This window comes from Acomys minous (genome assembly GCF_964271855.1).
Source record: "Acomys minous genome assembly, chromosome: 1".
In the NCBI taxonomy this organism is placed as follows: Eukaryota; Metazoa; Chordata; class Mammalia; order Rodentia; family Muridae; genus Acomys; species Acomys minous.
In genome coordinates, this window is record NC_140483.1 from 82,968,943 (window position 1) to 82,990,940 (window position 21,998).

General features: G+C 38.8%; 1 protein-coding gene across 3 annotated transcripts; it reads left to right on the forward strand.

Moving 5' to 3' along the window:
• The first annotated feature begins 583 nt into the window (after positions 1 to 583).
• On the forward strand, positions 584 to 21,783 carry LOC311604776 (serpin B13-like). Of its 3 annotated transcripts, XM_084794846.1 has the most exons (9): positions 584 to 704; positions 1,723 to 1,904; positions 2,392 to 2,448; positions 17,062 to 17,190; positions 17,530 to 17,647; positions 19,097 to 19,239; positions 19,461 to 19,616; positions 20,980 to 21,216; positions 21,330 to 21,783. In XM_084794846.1, exons 2-9 carry the CDS (start codon positions 1,740 to 1,742, stop codon positions 21,336 to 21,338), a joined length of 1,014 nt encoding a protein of 337 aa, XP_084650972.1. In that variant the 5' UTR covers positions 584 to 704; positions 1,723 to 1,739; the 3' UTR covers positions 21,339 to 21,783. The 3 variants fall into 3 exon arrangements, with proteins under 3 accessions (XP_084650972.1, XP_084650970.1, XP_084650971.1); XM_084794844.1 differs by having other exon boundaries at positions 20,980 to 21,783; XM_084794845.1 differs by lacking the exon at positions 584 to 704 and adding an exon at positions 835 to 985 and having other exon boundaries at positions 20,980 to 21,783.
• Positions 21,784 to 21,998: the final 215 nt, after the last annotated feature.

The window sequence follows — 21,998 nt, forward strand, 5'->3', positions numbered from 1 at the left end:
CTGATGTGTTCATTAGGCTACAAAAACAAGTGGTGCCCAGCCTTTTCTGGGCATCCTGCCTAATCACCTGGGGTGATTAAAAATTCTGAAGTTAGCTCTCACCGTAGAGAGGCTGACTCTTTCTGATTAAGGCTGGGCCAGAGGTAGTTTTCTAAAGTCTCTCAGAAGAGTGTGATTATATTTATAAGGTGCAAAACTGCTGCTCTAGACAGTTTTCCTCCTCAAGCATCCCGGTTATCATTTAAGGATGAAGAGCCTTCCCTGCCTCATGAGCCATAATTTCCTTGAGCTGGCCATTGCAATTCTATCACGTAGTCCTGGTTTGAACATCTGCTTTCAATCTTGTTTGATCTCTGGTTGATTTGAGTGTATTTATGCTTGCTTTCCATGTCTGAGGGATCTTGAAGAAGTTCACTTGTTTAGGTTAAAAGTTGAAAACATAGTTGCTGATACATTTAAGTACGTGACTTCACGACTAAAGGAAAATGTAAGGAATTAAGCTGTCAGTTTTTTTTTTAAAAATAAACTTTGCATGCTATTTTTATTAGGGGAATTGTTATTGAGAAACCAGAGGCTGTTTCACTGGAAAGAAACTCTAATAACTAGGGAGAGGCAGAGAGTGCTATAAATTAAAGACCTCAGCCACTCACTTTACATAGCTTCCTAGTTCCTTGTCCAGCCACTTCTGTCTCTTCAAGAGCCAGGTAAGTTCTTTCTCAGATCCAGCTTAAAAGTCTTGTATTTTGAGAAAATGTCTTTTGGTTGATTTGAAATAAATATATTTTATTGTGCATAGGTGGTTCTTGAGGTGATTTTATTTATTCCAGTGGCAAAATGACCATGCAATTTATCATTTACATCTTGCTCAATAGTGAGTTATATCCTTTTCTTTCTGAGCAAGGAGTCCCTATACAGAAACTGAGGATGAACTTCAAGTAACAGATGAAGAACAGCAGGATTTCATAGCAGGCATGAGACCTAAAGTGTGAGGACCGTTGGGATCTTTACTTATGTTATCTCTTTTTGTTTTTTAAAAATATTTTATGAAATAAATGCTGAGGAAAACATAAAGCATATATATGATCTACTTGTTTATTTTGTTGACTATTAACAGCTCTGAATTTTTTTTTGTGATTTAGTAACAGTAATATTAGCTCATTGAATGAATCCAAAACAATGAAAAAAAAGCACAAGAAAAGAAAACTGTTAACCTAATTCATGACTAGAGATACTCCACTGCCCTTTAGGAGAAAATTCAGTGCACAGTAAACTTTCTGTGGTGTTAGGAATTAGAGATTATGGTGATTCTGGACTGAAGAATACTGCTTGAATGAGAGGCTGGCAGGATTCCCATGCTTTCAGAACCCTGCCTTCCACAGCTGGATAAGCTGTGCTTTAGCAGGGTAAAGGGTGGGTCTCTTCAGTGGCACTTATAAGATATGAAGGTGGGAAGCAGATTCTGATTACGAATAAACAAGAGGAGAAAACCATTATGGCATTACAATACCTCTCAGGCAACAAGAGCTGCAAACTCCTGGACTGAGCTAGTTTATGCTTCTCATGCTGTCTTCTGTCTTCTGTCATGGTTGCAGGGGCAAGGAGCAGGCAGTAGTTCTCAGAGGGTCAAAAGCATCTCAGTGTTCTTGATAAATGAATGAAAGTGTAAACAGAACAGAAAGCAGCCTCCTCCAGATGTTGTGCTGATTGTTGTTAATGTTCTAGATTACTCGGAAACCTCCATGGACTCTATAGGCACAGCAACACCACAGTTTGTGGTTGATCTTTTCAAAGAGCTGGATAACACACACGATGACAACATCTTATTTTCCCCCATGGGCATCTCAACAACCATTGGCATGCTCCTTCTGGGGTCTGGAGGAGCCGCTGCCTCAGAATTGAAGAAGGTGGGGAGCTTCCTTTGTTTTCCTGATGAAGACTTGGTTTGGGGGTTTGACCCGCTAGCGTTGCCCTGAAAATGCACTCACCTAGACATGGGGATGAAACTGTGTGGTGATTTCAGGCCTTTCCCCTCTGCAGATAACACAGTCCTATTTGCTTCTCGATGGTTGGGATTTCTTTGAGTGGGGTTATAATGAGTGACCTTGTCAAAGCCATTATTCTCAGAGCTAAAGAGTACACAAAAGCCCAAAGCTGCTGTGATCAGCTATGTAATTTCTACTTAGTCTAAATGAAATAGGGAAGATGAAGACCTAGATGATTTCATTACTAGGATCCTCTGAGGTGATCAGTGGGAACCTAGAGGTTTTCCTGGTTTTTCAAGGAGAGGATGCTGGCTGTATACCATTAAAGACACTTTAGTATCAGCCTTCCCTTGACTATGTGAGATTTCTCTCTATTCTGGCAGTACTAACAATACTTTCTTTCTACTAGGTACTTTATTTGGAAAAAGGCACAGAAAGCTCCAGAATAAAGTCTGAAGAAAAAGAGGTGGGACACACATTTTACACCTTTCAATGTGATTACTTTTTATATGTGGGATCAATGTAGAAAAGGACTAGGAAAAACATGGAAGAGGCAACACACCACACTTTTATCAAGCAGTAGTCACTGGGGCTAAATAATATTTTTAAACATTTTGGTCTATTTCCATTGCTATAATGAAGTACTAGAAGTTGCAAGCTTTATAAATAAGAGCTTGCTTATTAAGCTCATGGTTTTTGGGGTTTCAAGTTCCATATGGGTGCCTTTGTCTGTTTGGGTTTCATAGGGAGTCATCTGGAATATGTTATGATATACAGGGTAAGGAGGGTAAACATCAGTGATGGGGCTAAGCTAGCAGGCTAGTCTTTTCTCACAAGCTAACTTACTCTGGGAGACTCTCACCCAGTCTTCCCGAAGCCAGTGCTGTGTTTTGGTGACTCAATCACGTTTGCTACTAGGTCCCTTAAGTGTTTCACCACTCTTCACATTGCTTTACCTGGTATAAGCTTTTAAAGCGTAAACTCCAGGGAGACAACGGCCACTCACAGTATTTATAAATAATAACTTGAACAAACAGCAGCCACTCTAAATACTGACACACCGAAAAGTTTAAATAGCTTTGGAGTTATGGAGAATTGATTCAAGTTCTAGTTTGGGCATGTCAGGACTATGAGACTTTGGCAAGTCATTTACTTTAGCCTTCTGTGACATTTCCAACAAAATCTTCTGAGCCATACATTTAGCTCACCCAGTACTGATGGGAGATGTTTGCTAAACTGAATTAATATTTTGACCCACCTGCTAATATTCCTTAATCCTATCAGCACAGGACCGTTGATCATCTTCCAAATCTAATGTTCTTCTATCTCTCACTTGGATTTACCAAATACAGGGTAGTGATCAGGCCCATTAGGTCAGGGTTAACATCAGGAGTTAATCAGCATCCTCAGAAGGGTGCACTTGCTCTGAAAGTAATCACAGCCAAATACCTCTCATAAAGCCCATACTTTAACCCTCCCAGTATCATGAGCTGTTCATTTCATAATCTCACAATGCTGGGATCTCTGGATGGCTCAGTTTCAGTTTGTGGACTGAGGCTTCCTTCTCAGGACTTTTTAACTGAGTTAGGTCAGGTGGCTGCTCCCGTGTACTTTCAACTGAGATATACAGTAGCTTCCAGAGTGCTTCCCTTTCTCAGCCTAGGGATCTCTGCAGACCCTTCCTGCGGGTGGATTAGGAAAGGCATCTTGCCTTGAACAGATGCCCTTCTCCTGGATGGAGAAGTTCATGACTGGGTGGCAGTTGACTTTCAGCTTTGGGCAGGTATAGCCTGCACCCTTTCTCCATGATCCAGCTCTGTCCCTTCCCCAGGAGCTTTTGGGAGCTGAGGCCATATAATCCAATCTTTTTTAAAAAATTATTTTTTTGTTTTCTCTTTTTTATTAAATATGTTTTTACTTTTTACATATACATTTGTATTATTACACATATATACAGTAAACTACCTATAGCAAGAAGAACAGTGACACAATCAGGAATTTTATTAAAGTTACATTCATAGTGTTTTGGCTATTTGTATTTGACAACCTTGAAGAAAACATCTTTCCAATCTTGGTGCATTTAAAATTATGAATGTATTCAATATCTATCGTATCTCATTATCAACTTAAAACAAAACATCTATCTAGAACTAAAAACATCTTAACCCCTAAACAACTAAGCTTAATTGTAAAACTAAACTATTTGGTCTTCAATTCCATCAGAGACTTGAGAAAGAATGAACTTGATTACCTGACTACACAGGGGAAGCAAGTTAGTAGCTTCCCAAATGAGAAAATGACAGAGACAGGTATCTATCTGAATAGTCACCCAAAACTCTCTCTAATGTTGAAACATCATCTTCAGCCTTCTGGCCCAATATATCTGACAGACATATTTTTGAGGCAGGAACCATTGCAGACTTGCTTACCCTGTCTTGGCAGAGTTGTAGCTTTGAGTTCTAATCTCTCTCAGTCCCCTAGGCACTTACCAGTTGGACCCATCTCTGACACAGAGCATACAGGCAGAGCTGAATCCAGGTGCTGAGCACAAGCCACATTAGCAACCAGTTTTCTTATTAATAGATGAAGAAACACATGAGTAAAATCCAGTGGCAGCCTTAGTGTGGACCACATGATTATCCTGTGAATTCAGAGCCTTTCTGTTACAAAGTGCTATTAAAATCTCAAGTGTAGGGAGGTAGAAAGACCAATGCAAGGAGTACCTCCCCAGTGCAGGAAAAGACGATTACCAGTCCATGATGCACTCCTTTGCCTTACACATGGCATCTTTTCCCATCATTCTTTACAGTGTGGTTATTTTTTTCGACCCATACTATAGACCTAGTTTGTTCATTTTTACAGCTGTTTATTTTTTGTGTCAATGGGCCTCCTCCTTCTCTCCCTCCCACCCTCCCTCCCTCCCTTCCTCCTTCCCTCCTCCCTCCTTCCCGTCTTCTTTTCTATTACAAAAATGTGTAAATTATCTTTTGCACAAACATCCTGGTTTGCCTGGGTTGTGGGTGGTTCTCAGTTAAGTGAGCACTTGAAATGCATCTGGCTTGAACTGAGATATGCTAAACATTAAAAATAGTTACTGGATTTCAGGAGCTTAGTAAAAATCATTCATGTGGGAATCATTAATTCTATGTGGGGTATGTTGAAATAGGCTATGGGATATATCATATATGAACATATAATTTATTTTTCTTATATTTATATACTGAAATGATATTCCTGTATCATATTTCAGTACCATATATTCCGAATGATATTAAGTAAAATATTACTAGAATTAATTCGATTTCTTTAGTTTTACTTGTTTCACAACAAATCTATTAAGCTATTATTAACGTATCCTAAAATTGACCTCTTTCAGTTATACAATTCAGTGATTCTTAGTAAGATCACTGTGTGGTCACAACTGTGTGACCATCACAATCACATTTAGAACATTTTTGCCACCCATAAAAAGATCTTCATAGCCATCAATACTGGTCCCCATCTCCCCTTTTCTTGCCTTCCTTATCATTTCTCCTTCGTCCTCAGGCCCTAGAAAGTCACTTACTGACCCTGTCTGTTTATACTTTGCTCTGGGCTTAATCACATATTCTTTGACCAACATTACCCTCTTGATTTCCTTCCTCCTACCTAGCCCACCTCTAGTAAACAGCATTTTCTTCTCTATATGAGAGCAAATTTCAGATTCTGCACATGAGTAGGAAGCACTGAAATGAGGGTTATTAATGTTTGGTTTATTTCATGCAACATAGAATCCTCCAAGATATCTCATGTTATAGCAGTGAACAAGATTTTTTAGTGGATAGACAGTGTTCAATTATGTGTATATGTCTTTGTATGTGTGACATTTTCTTTATTCAGCTGCTTGTTTAACATTAAAACATGGTTACTAGGAGTTTGCATAATATGTGAGGTCCATATCCACTTGAAAATGTTACTAAAAATTAATTGTTATTAAGTTGTTTTGTAAAGGGCCTGCATCAACACTTACCACTATCAATAGTGATTATAGGTTCATTTCATAATTTCATACAGCTGTCCAGAGAGACTAAGTCTTGAAGTCCTTTATCATCCTTGGGCATCTGTGAATACATGTACATTCCATTTCTACTGGTGAGCACATGACTTTTATATGTCATTGGGATGCACTTTATTAATAGAATTTCTAGTGGTAGATATTGTGGACTAAGTAGTCATGATATTTTAAATCAAATGCATTTCATTTACTTATATTTTGTTAGTCTTTAAAATGTTATAAATGATGCTAGGTGTCCCATGAAAGCTCTCACTTACCAGGAGATTGGGATATGTGTGAGGACATCCCACTGGGACTCTAGGTAAGACAAATATAGGAAATAGGAGGACCCAGGGGGTCGTAGAAACCTACAAGAAGAACATCATGATGGGTGGATCAGGGCCCAGGGGGCTCTGCTCAAGCTATTGCACTCTCCAAGGACAATACAAGTAGGAAACATTGAATCCCTACTCTGATCTAGCCAATGGACAGGACATTCTCCACAGTTATGTGGAGAGCACGGACTGACTTAGACATGAACTCTGGTGTCACACATCTGACCACCTCCTCTTGGTGGGGAGGCCTGATGACACTCAAAGAAAGATTAAGCAGGCTACCAAGATGAGACTTGATAGGCTATGACCATATAGTGGGGGAGGAGGTCCTCCTCAGTCATAGACCTAGGGGAGGGGAACAGAGTGAAAGTGGGACAGAGGGAGGGATGGGAGGATATAGGTGATGGGATAACAATCGAGTTGTAATCTGAATAAATTAACAAAATAAAAAAAATTTAAAAAATGATGCTGGAAGTATTTTTTGAACACTTTTGTCCAGTTTTAGTATTAAAATAACACTAGACTCTTAAAATGAGTTGAGGCTTACTACATATTTTAAATATATACTATTTTATCAATTCCTCAAAAGTCAATATTATATGTAGATAGTATGTTTGATCATATTTATCCCTCTCCTCCCCAAGTCCTCTCAGATTCCCTCACCTTCTAGTTTCTCCTTCCACCTTAATTTTCGCTTTTTAAAAAACATTTAAATAAGCCATACAGTCCAGGTTATGCTGTCCATATGTTTCTCATGAGTAGTGCAATGCTTTGGAGCATCAGCAACCTACTAAGAGGAACACCTTAAAGAAGGCTGACTTTCTATTCTCCAGAGTCCACCAACTGTCAATAGGCTCTGAGCCAGGGCTTGGGGCTTCTGAGCCTCTCTGTGTCTCTGCTTGAATTCCAACCCTGGGTAGGCCTTGGACAGGCAACCCCAGCTATTGTGAGTTCATGAGCACAGAGATCTTATGCCCTGAAGACACTTTCATCTTGGTTCTTCCCAATCTCTGGTTCTTACCATGTTCTGTGATGGTCCTTAGGCCCTGGGAGGAAAAATTCTGATATAGCTGCCACATACAGCACACCAATTTACTCTCTGGATTTTGAACAGTTATTTATTTATTTTTTTAAATGTGACTGTGTTTCTATAATTTGGAAACTCAGCTAACTTACTGGTGAGAATTTATATTAAAACTATTTTGACCTTTGGTTTTATTCCTTTTTTTGTGGGTGACTTGAGTTTTCATTTACCCAGTGGACTTCTTAATAAAGGGTTGTTTTGATTCCTTTCCCATTTCCTTATGTGTTTAGCCTATACACAAAACATTTGACCTTATAACAATCTCTTACTTCAAATCAATAATCACCTAACATCTATCATATATTAGCACTCTATTCCCTACATCCGTCTTCCCTTTATGGTACCAATGACACAGCTCACCTCTTCTTAGATCATATGTTCATCATGTAGGTTTTTATGCTTAAAATTTTTCCTATCAGCCAGGCAATGCTTGCGTTTAATCCCAGAACTCAGAGGGCAGAGGCAGGAGGATCTCTGTGAGTTCAAGGGTAGCCTGGTCTACAAAGTAAGTCCAGGACAGCCAAGGCTGTCTTGAAAAACCAACCACCCCAAAATTCCATACCAAATTTAAAAGCTATTTGTGAACAGCATTATATGTGCTCTGTGTGTTTACTACATAAAACAGTTTTATATTTTCATGAGGCTTTATATAGTTACATATAATCTTTTCATTTCACATTGAAAGGTTCCATTCAGGACATCTGATCAGTCTCCTACTTTCACTTAACTGGAAAAGTCTTAATTTCTCCTTTGCTTTTGAAGGACAGTTTTACTGAATATAGTATTCTTCATGTATTCTATAATATTTTTTTCTTTCAGTAAATTTTACATTGCATACCAATTCTTTCATATTACTTTTATTCTGATAAATCTGTCAATCTAATAGATGTGCCCTTGCATGTAACAAGTTGTTTTCCATAGTTACTCTCTAAATTTTCCTTTAGTGACCTTTGGCAGTTTGACTATGCTGTGCGATTTTGAATATCTGTACTTGTTGAGAGCTAGGCCAATGCAAGGCTTTCTCAGAGGGAGGCCGTGATAAAGAGAAACATGGGTCTGTGTCCCCTGTGTCTGGGGCAGACTTGGCAAACTTTGGTCTGGGGATGGGGCCAGGGCTTTGAAGGAATTAACGTTTCAGTTCTTGAAGATTGGCTTTCCCCTCTGAAGAGACTGGAGATCAGTCCCAAAGCCACTGTGTGTTCAGTCTTGAGCTATCCTGAGTTTTCTTTGTGCAACATCACTTGACTACTTTTTTTTTGTTTCCTATGTTCCATTTTCCCTTGAAAACAGTATATAAGATGGTGTATTTCTTTTAAGTAAGTAAGTAACTAACTAACTAGCCAGCTAACTAACTAACTAATTAACTGACTAACTAATTCACTTTACATCTCAATCACCGCCTCTTCCCTCCTCTCCTCTTACTTCTACCTTCCCTCTTCCCTGTGTCTCCCCGTACCTTACCCCTCAGAAAAAGCCCCATCCCAGCACATCAAGTCTCATCAGTACTGAGTGCATCCTCCACTACTGTGGCCTGGGCAAGGGAACCCAGCCAGAATGAAAAGCATGCTAGAAAGTCCTTGTCAGAGACAGCCCCCTTTCCGCATGAATACCAAACTGCCCATCTTGCACATATGTGAAGGGAACCTAGGTCCAGTTCATACACAGTCCTTGTTTCAGTCTCCGAAATCCCTGCCATGGGTACAGGGCAGTTGTTCTGTTGGTCATGGAGCTCCTGTTCCCGCTGAGTACTTCTATCCTTTTTTCCACTCCTCCACAAGGCTCTCTGCACTCTGCCCAGCATTTGGCTGTGAGTCTCAGAAGATGATGCATTTCTTAGTAGACTTTCTTGGCATTAAAGCATGGCCTGTGTAAGACCTACTGACCCCAGCTTTCCTCTTTGTCTTCTAACCTCCTTGCTAACCTCTTTAAGACTCTGCCACTGAAGATCGACCTGCTGAGCCAGGTCCTATATCCATTTATTTTCTTAGTTTTATGTGCTTTGCTCACTATAATATTTTTCTAACTGAAGTTCCCATTTAATAAGTTCAATTTAATAATGCCTTATAATTTCTTTTTGTCACTTCGGTTTTTCTTCTTTTCTTTTTCTTTTGTTCTTTTGTCTTGGTGATTTTGAGTGACCCACCTTTTGGTTCACAGTTCTTTCTCTTTCCTTTAAAAATTAAGGTTTTTGAGAATTTAATAAATGAGTACTTATATAATCCCTATTCTCCTTTGTCCACACAACTCTTTCTGTGTCCTTTCTGAACATAGTTCTTATTTTTTTAAAAATTAATATTGTTACAAGCACACACACACACACACACACACACACACACACACACACACACACACACACACACACACACACACAATCTGCTGAGTTCATCTCTTCCTTTCAGCAGCCATTCATTACCTGTAATTCTTCATTGAAAGTTTTTTTTTTATTGATTTCTTTTCAGTTCAGAGTCTTATTCTTTACTTTGAGAACTTGTTTGGTTTTCTTTACCCTTCCTCTCTTTGCTAATGTTATCATTTTGTCTATGCACTCTCTTCTTGGTTTAGTTGTTTAGTTACCTCAACATAGTTACCTATTTATCTGTGATTTCTTAATTTATTGACTGTCCTATGATTGTTGTTTTTTAAACTGCTGAATAAGTCACACCTTTCTGTTTTTTAAGGGTCAGTTTCCAGAGACTAACTTTTACTTTGATTACATTAGGCTCCCATTTCTTGGCCTTCGTTGTTGCTTTCTATTAGTCTATAGCACTTGAAAAATTTGCCACCTGGACTTTTTCCAGTCAATCCCAGGAGTGACTCTGGGAGATTGTTCCAAACTTTTCTAGCATTCTATATAATGGGCAAAAAGAAAGAAGAAAGAAGAAAAAAAAACCCCACTATACTTTACAAAATTTGAAAATTCATTAGACATCTTTAATATTTCTAGACTATAGCTGGTTTTATATCAATGCTAAATATTTTTATATAAAACCTCTGGCCTCAATATAACCTCATTGGAGAATATTAGTTCCCATTGCGCTAATAACTGAAAATAATTTATCTTTCTAAAAATCTTTCTTTCCACTACTAAGCCAAATTCAAGAGAGATACAGCACTCTACAAGTTTATACTCTGGGTCATTAAAAATAAGACTGCCATAATTTCTCATGTAGAATTTGTTTCAGAAGGAAAAGAGTACGTTTGCAGAACATTCTGTCCTGTGTCTAAGAAAACTAAGTAGGCACTTTTATAATTTCAACATCAATGTAATGATGTTCAGGGTTTTCCATTTTGGCCAGTGACTGTAAGGAGACGTTCAGTGTTAGAGTGTGGCAGATGGCTGCTCATGGTGGTGTACAGTCTGTACGCAGAGAGGTTGTAACTATGTTTTACATTGGATTGTGGATAAATGAGCACTTTCAAAATCACCAAAGGTAGCGTGTATTCCATGTAATCTTGATAAAATTGTTTTGGCTGTTTTGGGGTAGTTTTCCCAAGAGGGTATAACACATCAGTGTTTTGAACTATCCAGTGTTAGTTTTGAATCAGCCAAGGTAATGAAACTGAAGCAACTATGCTTGGTACAAACAATCTACTCCCTCCCTCCGTCCATCCCTCCATCTCTCCCTCCCTCCTTTCCTCCTTGTCTTTCTCTTTCCTTATCTCTCTCCTTCCCTTCCTCTGTCTGTCTCTTTCCATCTTTTCTTCCCTTCCTCATTCTCTTCTCTCTCTCTCTCTCTTTTTTTTTTTTTGAGACAAAGCTTCACTCTATATTCCTAGTTAGCTTGGAACTTGCTATGTAGAAATGCTGGCTTTAAAGCCAGAGCTTTAAGCTCCCCGCTTCTGCTTTCTGAATGCTGAGGTTAAAGGCACAAGGCACTATGCCCAGGTCCAGCCTAGGATATGAATTTCAATAAAAATCTGCTAAACAAACAATTAAACAGAAACATTTTTCTTGGCATTGTCTATGAGAAAATTGCGTATGTAATGCAATTGAAGATTTGTGAGTTGCTGCTTAGGCATTCTCCTACTGAATTTTAGTGTCACTGCAGTGCTCAGTGCACTTGTTTGTGTTACAACTTAAATTTAGAGGAGACAGAGACAAGTCCCTCATGTTGTTCCTCAGAAGTCAGAATGCTGGACATATGTTTCACTCCTCCCTTTCTTCTTCTTGGGGCAGAGTTAGAAGCAGGTTGTCTCTGCAGTCTCCATGCTGTGTTATGGGAAGGTGCTGTGGTAAGTGAATTCCAGGGTTCTCTTGTTGATTTCAGTGTACTCATGTAAGGATTACAGGAACCGTTGAACTGGTTTGGAAAGGTTCACTAGGTGACTTTTTTAACATGACATCGCTTTGTGGGGTGGCTGGAATGCTTGTTCTGTCATTTTCATGTCATTCCTTTGTGGCTTCTTTGGTAGTGATTTGCATATAGGGGATGTTTCAGACTATATTTGACTGTTCATGCTTGAATGACTTTATAGTAGTGTATAGAATTGTAGGTTTATATTTTTGGTAGCCACTAGAAGATTCTATTCTCAGATTCTAATATTGCTGGTTCAGTTGACACCCTTGGCAGGGATCTACTGCTTTTTTCATTAAAACATTTACTATTACTTATTTAAACATAGATTTCTTTTATAACATTGACTTGCTATGATTTCTGAATAAAAAACATTTCACATAATACTTTCAGGAGTCACTTATCCTTCATCTGCCATGTGCTCTTGGGAATTGAATTGAGGTCATCAGGCTTGTTGGTGGCAAACACCTTTACCTGCTGAACCATCTAGCAGTCCTTTCATATTCTTTGACATAAATAAAACATAAAATGATCCTGTATTATAATTTCTATATTCTATTGACAAGCTCAAAAGGATTTTTGTTTTCTTTATCTAATTTAGCCATTTTCGTCAAAACCAACCATTAATAGCTAGGTAAATTTTTTGTATTACAAACTCACAGTTTTTATTAATTATGAATTTTTAATAACACAATTTCCCCACTTTTCCTTCCCTGCCTTTCAGAAAAATGCCAGAAGTATTTTATTACCCAGATTTTTAAATCCAGTCATATTTTCATCATTTTTTTTTGTCTTCTGTGGAATTCCAAGACAGCTGTTTAACACTATCCTCCAATTCAGCACGACCAAACAGCATTGATAAGCTGTCGAGCCAAACGCTGGATTTTCAACTTAAATGTTAACAAAATATTGATACCTAGGAGCTATAGTTGCTTGATAATCCAGCTGGATACTATGGACAATAGCTTATTTCTTAAATATGTTTTTTCTCATACAATATATCCTGATTATAGTTTCCCCTCCCTCTGCTCTTCCCAGTTCCTCCACACCTCCACTTCCATCTGTATCCGTTCCCTTTCTGGCTCATATTTGAAAAGAACAGGCTTCTAAGAGACAACAATAAAACATAACAGAAGGAAATACAGTAAGATAAAACAAAACCCATGACATAGAAGTTGGACGAAGCATTCTACTAGAAGAAAAAGAGCTCCAAGAGAAGGCAAAAATCAAAGACTGACTTGTTCACACACTCTGGAGTCCCATAAAAATACTAAGTGGAAAGTCCCCCCTCTCATATATGTGTGTGTGTGTGTGTGTGTGTGTGTGTGTGTGTGTGTGTGTGTGTGTGTGTACATAGGACCTGATGCAGGGCCATGTAAGGCCCCATGCTTGCTGATTCAGTCTCTGGAGTTTATATGAGCTTTCTTCAGTTGATTCAGAGAGCCTTGTTCTTCTGGTTTCCTCCATCTTGTCTGGATCTTAAATGCTTTCCACCTCCTCTTCCCAAGGTTCTCTGAGCTCTGAGTGAAAGGGATTTGGTTGGGACATCCCATTTAGAGCTGTGTGTTCCAAGGCCTCTTTCTCTATATAATTTCTGGCTGTGGGTCTCTGAATCTGTTCCCATCTGCTACAGGAGGAAGCATCTTTGATGATGACTGAATAAGACACTGATCCATGAGTAAGCAGAATATCATTAGGAGTCATTTTATTGTTCCTTTTTTTTTTAACCAGTAGTATTTGGTTGTGTCCTATGTCTTGAGAATATAATCTAGACTGGTTCTTGGTCACACAGAGTGTCAGGTATAGGTTTCATTTTGTGGAATGGGCCTTAAGTCAAATCAAACATTGGTTGGCTACTTTCAGCAAGTTCTGTGCCACCATTGCCCTAGCATGTTTTGCAGACAGGCTAAATTGTATGTCAAAGCTTTTGTGATGTTTGCATTTCTTTTTTGTTAGCCTGCAGATTACCTTCTCAAACCAAGAAGCTAGAACACAGGGGTGAAAGATCCATATAGACACCAGCTTGACCTCTCCATGTCAATGAGTTGTGCATGTTGTCCTTGCCAATGGGGCCTTCCTGTCAGTTCACAAAGAGCAACCCATTGCCTTGGCAACAGCCTGGGATGTTTGGACATTTCCATAGGAAAACCCTTAGCTAAGAACTAAATTGAACGCAAGCTGGTCCCACCACTGAAAGCCTCATTTGGTGACAAAAGATGGTCAGTTGGGACTCTCTCTCCCATTATTAGAAGACCTCTGGGATATCCTTCATGTAATTTAGGAAGTTTCCACTGCCCTAAGTTTTTATATCACCCTCAAATGCCCCTCAATTCCACCCGTCTCTCCCTGAATTCCCTCCCTCAATCCTGTCTCCACATTCTCCACCTGTTCCCTTGTTCTTCTGTTCCTGTCCCCATTTACCCCTAGTCCATCTGTAAAATGTATTCTATTTTTCCCTCATAGGGAAATCCATATATTCTTCCTAGTCCCTTCTTCTATACCTAACTTCTCTCAATCTACGGACTGTAGGATTACAACTTGGTTATCATTTGTTCAGTGGAATTCATATATAAGTAAATAATGCCATATTTATCTTTCTGAATCTGGGTTACTTCATTCAGGATAATTTTTTTCTATTTCTATTATTTGCCTACACATTTCTTTTTTTTTTCCTTTCTTTCTTTTTTCTCCTTTATTAATTTATTCTTGTTACATCTCAATGGCTATCCCATCCCTTGTATCCTCCCATTCTTCCCTCCCTCCCAATTTCCCCTTATTCCCCTCCCCTATGACTGTTCCTGAGGGGGATTACCTCCCCCTCTATATGTTCATAGGGTATCAAGTCTCTTCTTGGTAACCTTCTGTCCTTCCTCTGAGTGCCACCAGGTCTCCCCCTCCAGGGGACATGGTCAAAGGTGATTGCCTACACATTTCATGATGTCATTTTTTTTAAACAATTGAGTAATACGCCATTGTGTATATGTACCAATTTTAAAAAAAATCCATTTTCAATTGAGGAGCATCTACATTGTTTCCAGTTTCTGGCTATTATGAATAAAGCTGCAAAAAAAAAACCCCAAAGTTGAGCAAGTGTCCTTGTGGTAAGATGGGACATTCTTTTGGTGTATGACCAGGAATGGGATAGCTGGGTCTTGAAGTAGGTTCCCATGGAGTTTCTGAGAAATTTTAATATTGATTTTCAAAGTGGCTGTACAAGTTGGTACTCCCACAAACAATGCAGGAGTGCTCCCCTTTCTCCACATCCTTGCCAGCACATGCTGTCACTTGTGCTTTTGATCTTAGCCGTTCTGGCAGGTGTAAGATGGAATCTCAGAGTTGTTTTGATTTGCATTTCCCTGATGACTAAGTACGTTGAACATTTCTTTAAGTGCTTCCTTGCCATTAGAGCTTCCTCTGTTGAGAAGTTTCTGTTTAGATCTGCACTCCATTTTTTAATTGGATTATCTGGTTTTGTGATATCTAGTTTCTTGTGCTCTTTGTGTATTTTGAGTATCAGTTCTCTGTCAGATGTGGGGTTGGTGAGAATCTTTCTTCATTCCATAGGCCTCTGTTTTGGCCTTTTGAAGGTGTTCTTTTCAGTTTCTTGAGGTTCCATTTATTAACTGCTGATCTTAGTGCTCGCAATATCAGTGTTCTGTTCCGGAAGTTATCTCACATGTTCAAGGCTATTCTAATGTTCTTTTCCATCAGGTTCAGTGTATCTGGTCTTACATTGAGGTCTTTGATTCATGTGGACTTGAGTTTTGTTTTGTGCAGGGTAGTAAGTATGTCTCCATTTGCATTCTTCTACATGTAGACATCAGTTAGACAGTACCATTTGTTGAAGATGCTCTTTTAAATGTGTTTTCAAGGACCAGTATTCTCCAGATACATTTTTATTTTGGCATGGGAAATTTATCTGGAGATGCTGGTGTGAAAATATAAGTGTTTGTATCTATGTTCTGGCTACTTCCTATTTTCCCCTAAGTTTTGATTTGGGACTAGTTTGTTTATAATTTATAATTTTGGAACTTGATCCTATACTTGGTTGTGATCTTGGGGATACATTGAAGCATGTGACATAGTCAGTTTTGTTATGAAGGTATCTTTTTTTTGATTCTGTAATAAAATTTTGGGATTTTATCAACTCTAGGCCACTCTGATATTTTTGGTTGTGACTTTCTAGGCTACTAAACTAAACTTCAAAACCTGTTTGAAAACAGGCTTTTCTTCTTTCTTCTTATTTGTTGGTAAGCTTAGTCACAAATTGCTCACTGAGAAAATTAATGCACATTAAACTTTTAATTCCCAAAGGGTGTGACACACTGACTTGTTTACTGCATGCCCCAATCAAACCGAGTAGTATAAAACTAGTTTCTAGGCATGCAGAGTCTCATAACAGCAAGGAGGCAGGAAAGGTCAAATTCATCTCCATAGATACTGCCAGAACAGTGTGGTTATACATTTTCAATGTAAATGTCTTCAAATTATTTATTTGCAAAATTTAGTTATTATTTTTTCTGATACTGCAGTAGGCTGTTGAGGCATGAGAAGTGAAAATAAGAGACACACTAGAGAATTAAGTAAACACTTAGGCACCATAAAGAAGTGTTTTTTTCATTTTTCATGTGGTATCAGGAATAGACCACTTGCTTAAAAACTAAACTGCATTTCCTTGCATCCTCTATAAATTAAGACAAGCATAGACTACTCAACAGGTCATGAAATGACATTTTGCTCTGTTCTAATGTGTTCCCGTTCACCTGCTGTTGCCATGCAATACCTACACTCTACAGTCAGAAAGCTGGCACACCCTATAAAAGAAATCCAGAAGATTTTGATAGTTTTTTTTAAAAACAGTAAATTTTTTTTGTCTAATTTGTAGCTGTGATAAATGATTACTTACTCCACCAAGAATCACCTTTTATTACCCAACATTTAAAGCAGAAATATCCATGTGTTATCGCAGAGGAATTACCTGGGGAATCAGGGAAACATTTCCCAAGGGTTTACAGTTTAGGAAGAGATAAAGATGGACACATGGAGTACTCAGTGAGCAGTTACATTTGAGACACACATGCAAACTGGATCAGAAAAGGCAGCTCTGTGGTATGGGGCTGCTGGGGAAAGTGGCTTTTGGAAGCTTTGATTGGTTATGACGTACATGTGGCTTTGTAGACAGTCAGATAACACCAACAGACCAACAGACATCTCTTATTCTTCCCTCAAATCTACTCACCAGAGGAAGGACTCTTGCCACTTCCTTTTGGAAAATAATCTAGGCTTGCTTCTACCAACATAACTTACTGAGTTTTTGTCTTGATTTTTGAAGACCGAGAAGACAGAAGAAATACATCATCAGTTCCAAAAGTTCTTGACGGAAATAAGCAAATTCCGTAATGATTATGAACTGAACATAAGCAACAGGCTGTTTGGAGAAAAAACATACCTCTTCCTAAAAGTAAGTTTTGCTATGTGTCTACCAATAGTCAATATCGCTGCTAGGACTGAGTCCACGCTGCCAAGCAGACTGCTTGACATGATCCTGATTCACTAGTATTTGTGGCCTGCTCTCCTTACATGCAGTTCCTTCTTCAGTCCTGGGAGTCTGTACCTGAGTTTTGCTTTAATTGCAATACACCTGTATAACAGTGCATGGAGGTAATAAGAATCATTTTCACAGCACCTAAAAATTTGAGTTTTTGACATTAGTTTTCCTAATGAACAGACACATTTGTTAAGAGATGTTTGTACTTAAATTCTTCAATTGCTTTCTATTTCTTCCCTACCTCTCCTAAAGAAATACATAGATTATGTTGAAAAATATTACCATGCATCTCTGGAGCCTGTTGACTTTATAAATGCTACAGATGAAAGTCGAAAGAAGATTAATGCCTGGGTTGAAAGACAAACAAATGGTATAGTATGAATGGGTTTTTCACCAAAGAACATTTTTTTTTTATCACCAGCTGTGACCAAAGACTTGGGCTTGAAGCTGCATAAGTGCTGGGCAGACAAGCTTTGGGAGGGGCTACAGATGAGCTTGCCAGGATTGTACATGCAAGGACGGGTATAAAGGTTGGCTGGGGTGCTGCAGAGGGCAGAATGGTCTCTACATGTGTGGAGAGCTGTTTACACAGGCTGTGAACCACACTACCTTTGCAGTCCTAGGCCTGCATCATGCTTGTCTTTAGTGTACTTTCTGTATCATATATTTTCTGAGTCTGAGGCTCTAAGTGCAAATGACATAGAGACTTTGCACTCTCTTTGTTAAATGTTGCACATAAAGATCTTCCACCAAGACGTGCCTGCTGTCTATAGCTAGGGTTACTTGTGCCTTTTTCCCACTTGGGCATCTTGTAGGGATGATTGAATCTGTTGAACACTCCACAATAGAGTCTGAGGAATCTCTCTCCCTGTTGCTCTCTTCTCATTCATTATTATGAACCAAACATATAATAAATATTAAATGGAAATATTAAATGGAAATACTTTTTGAGGAGCAATAGGTAATGCCTCTATTGATGAAATCTTGTCATGCCTGTGAATATTTTTCTTTGTGTTTTATCTAAAGAAGACAGTTAAAACAACCAGAAAGTAAGAGTATATTGAAAAGTTGTCTGAACAGACATTTTCTGCATTTACTATAGTGGAAACTGAATAAGAATCCAAAACGCAAGTTTCTGGTGCTGAGAAGGTGCCTGCACAGACAGAACACCAGGGTTCAGATCCTCAAAGCCCATGTAAAAGCTGACCATAGTGGAGAGGGTCTGTGACTAGCATTGTAGGTTGCAGGGTGGAGCAAGGTGGACACTTGTTAGTCAGCTAGTCTACTTGAATTGGTGAGTTCCATGTCCAGGAAACATCTCTGTCAAGGTGCAGTGTGATAGAGGAAGAAAAGTTGACTTTGGACTCTTATACATACACTTCAAAATCTGTTTCTCATAAAGTAAGTCATTTCTGAAGCACAGATGTGAGGCCTCTATTGAGCAGATAAGAATAGTAGCTAAAACTGAATGCTAAGACATGCCAGGTACTGATTACAGGCCCATACACACCAAACCATTTATTCATTTCAACAACCTCACGAGGCAGATTATATTTCTATTTTATAAGTGTGGAAATGGAGGCACAGAGAGTGTAAGTAAGTTGCCTCAGTTGATAATAAGTAAAATTGTATGGAAACAGACAATATGAAATCTGACCATGCCAGCAAATCCGCGATGAACAAGACCCCTCAGTTAACTTAGTAATGATGAGCCAAGTCCACCAGCAACCATACCTGCCATGCATATAGTTTGTAATTTGCAAGCCAGACCAATGTTTTCTGTTCTCCTTTTCTTTCTTTTCTGTTTTTTTTTCTTCAGAAAATGTCAAGGATCTGTTTCCTGAAGGCTCTATTAGTAGCTCCACTAAGCTGGTAGTCGTAAATACTGTTTATTTTAAAGGCCTTTGGGACAAGGAATTTAAGAAAGATAATACCAAAGAGGAGAACTTCTGGCTGAATAAGGTATGGTCTATATATATATATATATATATATATATGTACATATGTATATATGTATATATATGTATATGTATATTCTTGCATCTGGCATATACAGTCTGATGTCATTGGGCCAAATGCTTGTTAGACCTTTGGAACTACCTGAGGCTGTATTATTTCCATGGGCTTCTTGGGCTCCATATAGCTTTGGTCTTAACATCTTTGCCTCCGTTTCTTTGTTGCAGAACACAAGTAAACCTGTGCAGATGATGGCACAGTGCGACTCCTTCAGCTTCACCCTCTTAGAGGACCTGCAGGCCAAAATTGTGGGGATTCCATACAAAAACAACACTCTTAGCTTGTTCGTGCTTCTGCCCAATGACATAGATGGTCTGGAGAAGGTAAACCTTGGCATCTCCTGGTCTGTACCATTCTCTAATACTCTGTGCTGCATCCCTTGTACCCAGGGAGCCTGGGAATGAGGCTTCTGAGAATTTGATCCTGGCTGTGGCACTTGGAAAGTATTTCTCATTCTGTGTGGTGGCTACCCAGCTCATCTCTATTAAAGAACAGACTTATTGAGAATAACTGGCATGCAATTGTGTTGAGATGAGCTAATGAATATTTTAAGTTGTATGGGGGGGTATCTAAAGAGTCTCTAGCATTCTGAGAAGTTTTTAATGTCTATGAACTCTTTGATTGAGAAAAGCATATATGTATACATAAGACATTTTACATGCAATTCAACAAGCCCTTGGACTTTGATTATTTTATCCTTATTCTTGATTGAGGCCTACCAACTTTCTACTGTTTTATATTTTGGACGCCAGGAAGGTGTAGCTTGAAATACTTATTCTTTAAGTTATTTCCCAACCACAAATCTTCCAAAATTTCTTGTTTCTCAGTATTTTCATCTATTAAATTGCCCTCTGTGGGGCTTAATATATGGCATTTTTTCTGTGACTAGGGAAGTGCAGCCTAGAATGTGTGTAGGGCATAGAAAGCACTCAGTACATTTAATCTACGCTGTGGGATTTGTTAGCAGCTTTATAAGTTGGATACTATCATGGAACAGCATGAAAATGCATTGGAGCCTCACACACAGACACACACACACACACAGACACACACACACAGACAGACACACACACTCACATACACACACTCCTTGATACAAAAGCCTTTTTCTGGGCATCACTCCAACAGAGTGGTTCAGAAGGTAAAAATTGGTTTTGTTAGTAAATTAGTAATTCCATTTCCAACAGTGAATATAGTATAGTTCCTAGTTTGAAATTCATAGCAACTGTTAATTTCCATCTGTAGAATTTATTGGCATATATTATAATGCTTCATACATACTGTAAGGGGAATGGATAATGCTGACTTTTGTCTAACACTTAGCCATTTGACAGAAGTATCATCCTACTTTCTCAGTTTATGAAAGACATACAGGGTAAAAATGCATATGAAGTAGATAACCTCTGTGATTACATAAAGTCATACATAAGTAGAAACTAGAGGAGAGCAGAAAGTGAAATGCAGAATTTGAAACGTCTTGTTTTTAGTTTGAAAAACATACTTCCTGCTCTTTAGATATAATACATTACAGAAAAATATAATAAAGAATTTAAGACAACAGTTTTTTATGTAGACAACAGACTGAAATGGAAATTCTGCATTTGTTGGTAAAAGTAATGCTCTCTGGCTGGCTGAAGCCAGTGTGAAGCTTTTAAAATGTCCATGGATTTTCTTTTCCAACTGTAGATAATTGATAAACTATCTCCTGAGAAGTTGGTAGAGTGGACAAGCCCTGGACACCTGGAGCAAAGGAAGGTGGACCTGCGTCTTCCCCGCTTGCGTGTGGAGTGGAGCTATGAGCTGGAACACGTGCTGGAAGCTATGGGCATGCACAGTACCTTCAGTGAGCAAGCAGACTACTCGGCAATGTCTACGCACTCTGGGCTGTATGCCCAGAAGTTCCTGCACAGATCATCCATGGTGGTGACTGAGGAAGGCGTCGAGGCCACTGCTGGCACTGGTGTGGGCTTTGGGGTCTTGTCAGCTGTAGGCTGTGAAATTGTAAACTGTAACCACCCATTCTTGTTCTTTGTCAGGTTCAGTGAGTCCGACAACATCCTCTTTTTTGGCAGATTTTCTTCTCCCTGAGATGGTCACTCTGGAACATGACTCTCCTTAGAGCATCGAGCAGCACTTGCTATTGACAGACCACGGGACTCATATATGCATTTTAAAGTCCACTGCTTGCACTCAGTGTTAAACCAAGGCTCAACAGTACATTTTCATACTTTTTGAAAATGAACCCTGGTCATGTGCATGCCATGTAGGAGGTCAGTCAGATCAAGCTCAGTTCCTACCTTGGTTTCCTTCAAAAGTCTATCAGTACCAGGAATGCTTCTTGCACTGAGGGGGAATTTCTGGCTTTTTAAAATTAAAAAAAAATTTAAATTGAGGATTACAGAGTCTATGGAAGACTTGAGGGTTCATCCAGTTCTAGTATCTTGACATATTATAATATATGAGTAAATAAAATAATAGTTTACTCGCTAATGTGTTTCTGTTTTCTTTTCCTGATAGATACTGGGGACCTGTAGTCAGGAAAGAAAATTTAGAAACGTGCCAATGGAATATAAGTTAGATGCCAGAAGATGTTAAACAACAGTGTGCAGGCAGAGATTTCCTTGTTTTGACACCCTCTGCCCCCCGCCACTGTCAGTTTCAGAAGCATTTTGGTATTAGGAATAATTGCGAAGCATATGTCCCTG

Bases quoted from the DNA above. Each gene is read 5' to 3' on its own strand.
- LOC311604776 (XM_084794844.1), top strand. From the start codon at position 1,740: ATGGACTCTATAGGCACAGCAACACCACAGTTTGTGGTTGATCTTTTC. The intron at 1,905-2,391 runs GTGGGGAGCTTC...TCTTTCTACTAG, and splicing joins CTGCCTCAGAATTGAAGAAG to GTACTTTATTTGGAAAAAGG. The intron at 19,240-19,460 runs GTATGGTCTATA...TCTTTGTTGCAG, and splicing joins AGAACTTCTGGCTGAATAAG to AACACAAGTAAACCTGTGCA.